This window comes from Nycticebus coucang, chromosome 15, assembly GCF_027406575.1.
Source record: "Nycticebus coucang isolate mNycCou1 chromosome 15, mNycCou1.pri, whole genome shotgun sequence".
NCBI classification, from domain to species: Eukaryota; Metazoa; Chordata; class Mammalia; order Primates; family Lorisidae; genus Nycticebus; species Nycticebus coucang.
This window is the reverse complement of record NC_069794.1, coordinates 83,205,258-83,214,982: the sequence shown is the minus strand read 5'-3', so window position 1 is coordinate 83,214,982 and position 9,725 is coordinate 83,205,258. Positions and strand designations below refer to the sequence as shown.

At 39.8% G+C, this 9,725-nt stretch overlaps 1 protein-coding gene across 1 annotated transcript; it reads left to right on the top strand.

Moving 5' to 3' along the window:
* The first annotated feature begins 2,631 nt into the window (after positions 1-2,631).
* Positions 2,632-9,725, top strand: ZAR1L (zygote arrest 1 like). The gene is made up of 4 exons (XM_053563487.1): positions 2,632-3,276; positions 3,736-3,828; positions 6,163-6,237; positions 9,482-9,725. The coding sequence occupies exons 1-4, from the start codon at positions 2,632-2,634 to the stop codon at positions 9,623-9,625; spliced, it is 957 nt and encodes a 318-aa protein (XP_053419462.1). The 3' UTR covers positions 9,626-9,725.

The following is a 9,725-nucleotide window of genomic DNA, read 5'->3' as shown; positions in this document are numbered from 1 at the left end:
AGCAGCTCTCTTTTGCCTGGAGTAAACTGAGGGAAACCGCATCGGCACTTAAATCACCAATCCGACCCCTCGGGCTTCTCCTCGGCGGCCCTCCACATCAGGCCACCACCAAACCGCAGCGCCTGAGCAGCTGCGCCCACGCCGCCCAGTTTTAGACGCTCGCGCCAAAAGCCCGCTCTGGTCACGTGATGCTGTGACGTAACACGCAGGGTACGTACCGCCCGGAAGTCAGGCCGGCGTCCGCCCCGCTGCTACCTCTGCTTCTCAGCGTAGCGGAAGGGAATTCTTGTTAGATCCGGGGCATTTAGCCTCGGGCTGAAACAAAAGCTGGAGTTGGTGTGCGTGTTTTCTTCTTGATTCTTCAGAATGCGAGACGGCAGCTCTCCGTGTCTATTTTAAGTCCCACCTTCCTTTCTGCTCCAGCTCACGTTTGGGTTGGGTGGGTCCCCTCAGGACACGCCTTGGGACCTTTGAAAAGGTCTTGTTCTGACCTTAGAGACAGTGTTTCCTCAAGGCCTGTCCCCTAAAGTGGGCTGATCTTAAAAAAGCCTAAAATGGTGTGTGGTTGTGGACGGCTCCCTTCCTGACTGCACGATAGTGGGAAGGGCTATTTGAAGTTAGAGGCTCTTAGGACCTGGTCTTGGGAGCAGGTGTTCAAGACCTCTGAGCCAATTTCAACGCTTGGAAAACTCTGAAACCCCTCTTAACCTGCTCTTGTAGTGTTAGCTGCATCCCTCTGCAGGCTTCATTAGTCTTTTCAACATTTTTAGGGTTCCAGATGGCCATGTTGTATGACTGTCTTCCCCAAAAATTGACCTGTAAGACCTGTCCTTATCTCTGAATTCACAGGGTCTGTGACAGGCCTACCATAGGGTTAATTCGGGTTTGTTGTAAGAAAGACTTCAAATTGATTCAGGAGGCGAGGGCTGCTCATGGGCCTTGTTGCTTCTAGAAGGTGCTTGAGCACTAAACAGCCGAAACAACCTAGACTTAGAAAAAGGGTGGGCTCCATTTGTTTCCTTAGGTATCATTTCAATTGGATAATCAGTAATCTTTAGTTTAATGCAGATAGATTCCAAAGCTTTTGGAGGTCTAATTAAAAAAGAAACACAGGTCTGATCCTTGCTAATAAAACCTACCACTTACTGAACATTTTATGGATTGGGCATTCTGTTTTGTGCTTTCAAACAATATCATGCTTAATTGTACAGTAATTGTATAAGTTAGGGAAACTGACATAGTAGTTAAGTACCTGGTAACAAGGCCCAAGTTTGAATTGAAGTCATTTAACTGCATATACTTTACTGTGATTAAATCTGCATTTATCCTCTAAAGGGGGGAGGTGGAGTGTCTCACTAGGAGTAAACTAATGAGAACCCTTAGCACATCACACAACCCTCTGAAATATATTCTCTCTCACTGTATACGGCCCCCTTAGAACTTTATATTCCTTGCTCTCTTGGTGCCAGGGACTTATGAACTTTGCCATCAACTACTTTCTTCCTTACACTCTTCCCGTGTTGCTGCTCAAATAATTTACCGTTCGTATTCAATTTACTATATGCTTTACTTTTTATATATTAAATTTTTTAAAAATTAAAGTTGTATATACTTAATGTGTCCAATATATTTTGATGGACATGATTACCACCGTCAAACAGTTGACATCCATCTCTTCACAGTTACCTTTCTTTTGTGTGTGGTGAGAGAATAAATTTCTTAGCAAATTTGCAGTATAAAATACAGTATTAAGTGTAGTCATCTTGCTATATATTAGATCTCTAAACTTACTCATCCTGCATAACTAACTTTATACCCTCTGACCAGGAGCTCCCCATTTCTTCTTTCTTCCACTTCCCTGCAGCTCATAACTACTGTTATACTCACTGCTTCTATGTTATTTGACTTTTTTAGATTCCAGATATGAGATCATGTGGTATTTTTCTATCTAGCTTATTTCACTTATCATAATATCCTCCAGTTTTATCCATGTTATTGCAAATGTCAGGATCTCATTTTTAAGGCTGAATAATATTCCATTACATATATATTATATACACACACCCCCAATTTCTTTATCCATTCATTTGTCACCATACACTTAGGTTATTAACATAAGTTAACAGTTGCAAATAATGTTGTAATAAACAATGGAGTGCAGATAATCACTTCAGGATATTGAGTTCATATGCCTCTCCTCTGTATTTAATTTTTTTTTGAGTAACCTCTATACGTTGTTCTTAACAGCTGTACATTCCCATCAGCAACTAACAGGAAATAAATGAATGAATTGTGTGAAGCATATGTGTGAATGAGTCCTAAATGAAAAACAGCTTTGAAAAAAAGATTCAGGAACAGTGAATAGAAAAGGTAGGGAAAAACAATTCAGGAATCAGGTGGCAGTTAATGCTCCCTAGATGGGCAGATCCTCCCACCTTCAATTAGGGTAATGGATAACAGCAGCTCCCATTAGAATCTGAAATAAATGGAGATGCATGGAGAAATCTAAACCAACTTGATTAGGAGAAAGAAGGGGTGGATGAAGCTGGGAGGCAAAACAAGCACACAGACAAACTGCACTAGGATATTGGGCTGCGCCTGAGCACATGGTGAGCAGAACCCGGTGAGCTGATGGAGCGCTTCTTCCGTGTTCCCTGTGGGTTGTACCAGGGGTACGGGAACACGCTGCCTTTGGCCCAGCCAGGACTCTTAGGGCACAAACAGCCCGACTGGAGGCAAAATATGGGTCCCCCCACTTTTCTGGCTAGGCCAGGGCTACTGGTGCCCGCGAACGCCTCTGACTACTACGTGGACCCTTACAAGAGGGCACAGCTTAAGGCAATTCTCTCCCAGATGAACCCCAGCCTGAGCCCACGGCTTGGCAAGGCCAACACCAAGGAGGTGGGCGTGCAGGTGAGCCCGCGGGTGGACAAGTCCGTGCAGTGCTCGCTGGGGCCTCGCACCCTGCGCAGTCGCTCCCCCTGGGACGGCACCGGCCACAGGGAGCCCCTGCGGGCCTGCGGAGTCTATTCGCCCATGATCGGCTGCAGGGGCTTTGTCCGGCTGCGGGAAGATGGGGACAGCAAGGCGCATCAGGGCCCTGCAGAGGTCAGCCAGCAGCAGCTAGCGGCGCCAAAGTCAGGCGATGCCCAGCAGGAGGAGCCGGGACAGCAGGATGAGACCGGGGAGGACGGTACCCCGCGTCCTCAGGACAGGAAGAGCAGACAGGTACATGGAGACCCAGATGGCCGTCCGCTCCGGAAGCTCAACTTCCAGGTGGACTTTCTCTTTCCTAACCCCATCTCTTCTCTCTCTCGACTTGGTGCAAGAGAGGGAGTTCTGGAAAACATGTATTTTTATATTTTGTAAGGTTTTGCTAAAGTTTTGGGAAACCCTAACTAAGCTGGTGAAAATCCAAAGTCTGGTAACCCATTGCTGTTGGGAATGAGGAGACAGGGCTTCAAGTGTGTGAAACAGGAAATCAGACTTTCGTTTTGGGGAGATTGTGCTGGTAGCATTTGGAAAATGGCTTGGAAAAGTAATGAGAGATGGCAACAAGAAAAATCCCGGAGTGGTGTTTAAGAGAGGAGAAGCTAAAGTAATGCAGTAGCCTTAAGAATAGATTTGGGAGGGTACATAATTTTTTTTTTTTCTCATAAAGCCATAAGGAAGGAAAGGATCTGCCCCTCCTCCCACCCCCAAGATAATAAAAGACTTTTCTTCCCTGATTTTCAGTTTTTGGAACCAAAGTATGGCTATTTTCACTGTAAAGATTGTAAGACCAGGTGGGAGAGTGCTTTTGTGTGGTGTATTTCTGGAACTAATAAGGTAAGTAAAAGTAAGTGGTACGTGAAAGGAGAATGGGGTGGGCAAAGGTGTTAAATAGGAGAACTTATTTCCTGATAAGAGTTGATTGTGGAAACTCTTGTCTCACTCATCAATGAATGTTGGAATCTAACTGAATTGCGTTGTTTACACGAGTTTCTGACATATTTGACAAAGTGTCAGGTTACTTAGATGAACTTTTGGTCTTCTCTGCATTTGAACTTTCTGTAACCATTTTTTAGTTGGTGTATTTTCAACAGTTGGGGCCTCTGCTCTAGGAAATGTCCACTGCTTGTCCACAAGGTGGGGCAATAAGAGAAATAATTAGAGATTTACTTAGGCTCAGCCTAAGTCTTGTTTTCTCCCTCCCTAATTTGAGTTAATTTTCAACATACTAAGATTGGGAAAGACTGGTCATTGTTGTAGACGTTCATTTCAGAATGAAAACAGCAACCACAATGAGCAGCTTCTGTTTCCTTTTTCTTCGCCTGGGCACTTTATTTTGCACTGGTCTACCGGAGGCCTATTTCATTAACTTCTAAAGCATTTGAATTTTAGTCCCAGTGCTACTTGCTGTGTGTTTAGTCTGCTATGCAGCCTTGAAGAAAGATGGAGACTTTACCTCCTTCATGTTTACATGGATGGAGCTGGAACATATTCTTCTCAGTAGAGTGTCTCAAGAATGGAAGAAAAAATATCCAATGTATTCACCCCTACTATGAAACTAACTTAGGACCTTCACATGAAGCTATAACCAAGTTTCAACCTAAGAACAGGGGGAAGGGGGAAAGCGTGGGGAGGGAGGGGGGAGGTGGGTAGAGGGAGAGGGATTGAAAGGATCACACATGTGGTGCATCTTACAAATGTACATGTGAGCCTTGGCAAAAGTGGAATGTAAATATCTTGACAAAGTAACTAGGATAATGCCAGGAGGGCTATGTCAACTAATGAGATGAAAATGTGTCAAATATTCTATGAACCAAGTGTATGGTGCCCCATGGTCATATTGATGTACACAGCTATGATTTAATAAAAAAAAAAGAATAAATAAAAGGTTTGGGGAATAGAAAAAAAAAAATAAAGCACTGAAGAGTGGAAGGGCAAAGAGGCCTGCTAAGACTTGAATCAAAACTTAATTTTTGGACTAGCTATTTTCTAGACCCAGAAGGTGAACAGATTTTTAAAGTTAAAATTATTTCCCTTTTCTTGCTAGAAGAAAGACAATTTTTTTTTTAAATTAAATCATAGCTGTGTACATTAATGCGATCATGGGGCACCATACACTGGTTTTATAGACCGTTTGACATATTTTCTTTTTCTTTATATTTTTTATTAAATCATAGCTGTGTACATTAATGCGATCATGGGGCACCATACACTGGTTTTATAGACCATTTGACATATTTTCATCACACTGGTTAACATAGCCTTCCTGGCATTTTCTTAGTTATTATGTTAAGACATTTATATTCTACATTTACTAAGTTTCACATGTTAGAAGAAAGACAATTTCAAGGCACTAGTCTACACAGAACAAGACATAGAACTGTTATGGGAGAGGCTGGGGCAAGAAGATCCTTGAGCCCAGGAGTTTGAGGTTGCTATGAGATGTGATATCAGGATACTCTAACCTGGGGCAACAGAGTGAGACTCTGTCTTAAAAAAAAAAAAAAAAAAAGACATAAAACTCATTCTCAAGGAATTTATTTCATAGGAGAGATGGAGACAAAATGCAATTTGGCAATACCTGCTATGGTACCCATGGTAGGAAGTGGTAGGGAAGTAACACAGGATGAGGGTGATGGACCCTGAGGGAAGGCGAGGTTATTTTAAAGAATGCATAGGAGGAGCTCATCAAGTGAGGCAGAGAGGAAATGTGCATAGGAAATTGCGCAAAGCCTAGAAAGCATGATATTGATGGGTACAAGTAATTTAAAGTGGGGAAATACTTAAAATTGAAATGTACAAGGGCTATTAGACCAAGACAAATTGAGACTATAAAGGGTTTACCCCACACAGTAAAATGACAACTGTTTCTTCCCATAAGCATGGACTATGGTACTTTATGTATCTTATCAAGGAGTTGTCAGGACTACAGAAAAGTAAATAGTATCTCAATTTTAAAATTAGGTTTAAAGAGTAAGAAAGAATCACTGATCGCACTAGTAGAGTTTAAATCCTTGAAGGTAGAGGTTGGGTAAAAGCAAAGTACAGGTGAGGGAATGGATCATTTAGAAGCTGGGAACTTAAGAGAGGTATGTGTGTGTATAAAGCTTATTTTTAAAAACAAAAAACCCCACAAACACACAAAAACCAACCAACCAAATTTCTCTTTAGGTTTATTTCAAACAACTCTGTTGCAAATGCCAGAAGAGTTTTAACCCTTATCGAGTAGAAGCAATCCAATGTCAGGTAAGCATATAGCACGCTTGACAGTATTTAAACATGAAGCTGCTGTGATAAATGTTAGGATTTGATAGAATTGGATATTGGTATAGGTGTGTTAGATTTTCTATATATTTGAATTTTATGTTAAAGAAATCTAGTTTGCTTTCCTTGAGGACAGGGGGATTCACTATTTTACATGGTGTTTGTGTATGTGTGTGTTTCCTCAGACACCCTGTGTATGATTAGAGTGTAGTCATTTAATAGACAACTGCAATTAAGATTTTATTATGTGCTGAACTTTTGGCTAATGCTTTGCCTGAGGTATTTCCTGTGTCTAACTTTTGTGATAGTTATCTCTATTTCATAGATCAGAAACCTAAGTTCAATAAAATAACTTGTCCAAGGTTAGACTGATTAATATTAGAGCCATGATTGGATTCCATGGTGTTTGTCTTCAATGTCTATAGTCATAGACCTACATGAGATCCTTAACTTTAACCCCTAAGGTCTTTTGGGGGAGGTGGGGGGAGAGAATCTAAAACAGCTTGAAGGAAACCTGACTTTAAGCTTTTCAGAAAAGTATAGCATAGTTAATTTTTGTAACCAAGAGGGTTTTTTAAAGCCTAAATATTAAAAATATTTCTTTTTCTGTAATTAGTAGAAATAAATGATTTTATTTTTTGCAGGATATTTAAAAAACTAGTTTATATATGATTTATCCTCAGATTTTTTTAGTCTGACATTCTCACTTGTTTTGCATATGTTCATTTTAACTACCTATTAATTGGACTTAAATATTTTTTCTTACTATTTTTCTACACTCTTCTCCTTTTTCTTGTATTCACTTGAATTGACTTTTTAAAAATGTTATTCCATTTTTGCCTCTATCTTGGTAGTCATTCTTCAATGTTCTTCTGGTGGTTACCATAGAGATTACAACATGACCCGTTGACTTGTCAAAGTCTAAACAAATTATTAATCTTGCCTCTCCCTAACAATGCAGTAACTTTAGGGCACTATAATTCCGTATCACTTTTTATCACTTTACCCTATTTATTTGTTACTGTTGTATATTGTAATTTTACCTACATTTTAAACTTTATAAGGTATTTTATATAGTCAGTATTTAGTTCTAGCTATACATTTGCTCTTTTTGTTACTCTTAAATCTTTTATCTTGGGTCACTTTCTTTTGACTTGAACACACTTTAATATTTTCTATAGGACGGGTCTGTAGGTAACAGATTCTATTTGTCTATATATCTTTGGGAGATTTTTGCTGGCTATAGAACTTTAGGTTGGTAGTAGTTCTTTGTGCCTTTTAAGGGTCTTTCCTTAGTTCTATAAGTTGGCTGTTGGTCTTGTAGCATCTTTTGAAGGGATCTCTCTGCTTTTCCTAAATCAGCTTGCTTTTAAAATCTTTCTGTTTTGGTTTTCAGCAGTTTTACAATGATGTGACTAGTTATGGTTTCTTTGTATTTATCCTGCTTGGGGTTGATAATGTTTCCTGAATCTGTAGCTTGAAGATTTTCACTACTCAGAAATGAATGGTTGAAATATTATCAACCATTATTTTTTCAAATATTACTTCTCCTCCTATTCATTCTTTCAATTACTCATATCAGACCTTTTCTGCTTTTTCACTATATTTTCCATGCTTTTGTCTCTCCTAACTTTAAACTGGGCATCCCCTATTAAACCTTCTTCCATTTATTTTTCTAAAAAATTTTATTTTAAATTATGGTTACAAATAGTTGTATCTATTTCTGTTTCTCATACCAGCTCTTTTCAATCTGCTTTTAAACCCATCCATTGAGCTACACTGATTTCAGTTATTGTATTTTTCTGTTCCAGAATTTTGATTTCTTTAATAAAACACTCCTAGTTTTCTGCTGGAAGTACTAGTCTTATTTCCTTGTACATATTAAACATAAGTATTATAAAGTCTGTCAGATAATTCTTTTTCATAAAGATATTATGAGAATTAAATTAATATAGGCTGGGAGTGGTGGCTCATGCCTGTAATCCTCGCATTCTAGAAGGCTGAGGCAGATGAACTATCTGAGCTCACAAGTTCAAGACCAGCCTGAGCAAGAGGGAGATCCCATCTCTAAAAAAGAAAAATAGCCAGGCATTGTGGTGGGAACCTGTAGTCCTAGCTACTTGGGAAGTTGAGGCAAGAGAATCACTTGAGCCCAAGAATTTGAGGTTGCTGTGAGCTGTGACACCACGGCACTCTACTCAGGGCAACAAAGTGAGACTCTTGTCTAAAAGAAAAATTAATATCTATAAAGTGCTCAGAACAGCGCTAAGTACATATTAGACACCTGTGAGTATTAGCTGTTAGAATTTTCTTTTTTATTTATTTTTTTATTGTTGGGGATTCATTGAGGGTACAATAAGCCAGGTTATACTGATTGCATTTTGTAGGTAAAGTCCCTCTTGCAATAGAATTTTCTTATAAAGAGACATACATCTCAATGAGAGAGTAGAGGATATGAATACAGTATAAAGTTTGATAAGTCATAGTAAAGACTCCTGTTTGGAAAATGAAAATGCCTATTTTTATAATATAAAAAGGAAAGCTCGACTTACTGTGTATGGCTGTGGGACAGATTTAGAAAATAGAGCAGTGATTATCAATGTCAAAGACTGGCAGAGTTGAAAGGGTTGACAGAGTAAACCAGTGTCTATAGGATGTAATGTTTTATTTATTGGAAGGGGATAATGATTCAAAGGTGCTATTTCAGATCCCATTGGGCATGTCTGGAAAGAAAATTTAACTTTTTCTAGAATATACTTACCTTCTAGCTATAACCACCCCAAACATCTTCAGGCATGGCCCAGTGTGAGTGGGGGTAGTAGAGTAAAATCACCCTTGGTTGAGAGGCTCTGCTCTAGTCTTTTTAAATGTTCCCAATTAGATAATCAAATAATTTTATTCCAGCCCACTGTTTCTGACCTCATTCTGGCTACCAAGGTAAAAACCTACATGGTGAAGATACTCTACAAAACTTACCTGTAAAAACTTTTCTCTTGGCTCAGTGATATTCTCCTTCACATCTCTCGTCAGTCATCCCGAACAACTCGTGACACTTAATGGAATATGAGTAGTTCTGTAGAACTTGATCTTGGGCTTCTCACAGGACTCAGATGAGGATAAGGATATTAGGGATGGGGTAGTGGGGAGAAGTGTTTTCATTTGAGGATTACATTTGAAACGCTAATTTGATCATTTAGTGTCCAAAACTGTTCCTTGTTTTCTGAAGACCTGTTCAAAGTCTCGTTGTTCCTGTCCTCAAAAGAAAAGACACATTGATCTCAGGAGGCCTCATCGACAGGAACTGTGTGGTCGCTGCAAAGACAAGAGATTCTCCTGTGGCAATATTCACAGCTTTAAATACATCATGTGACAGGCAGCGTGGCTTGCACAGGACACCTGTGCTCTCCTTGTAACTGACTGTGCTGTCTTTCGTTTTTGTAACTTGGCTCTGACCTGGCATTGGAAAATGG

Coding starts and splice junctions, on each gene's coding strand:
- ZAR1L (XM_053563487.1), top strand. CDS start 2,632: ATGGAGCGCTTCTTCCGTGTTCCCTGTGGGTTGTACCAGGGGTACGGG. Junction 3,277..3,735: donor TCCGGAAGCTCAACTTCCAG/GTGGACTTTCTC, acceptor CCTGATTTTCAG/TTTTTGGAACCAAAGTATGG. Junction 6,238..9,481: donor TAGAAGCAATCCAATGTCAG/GTAAGCATATAG, acceptor TGTTTTCTGAAG/ACCTGTTCAAAGTCTCGTTG.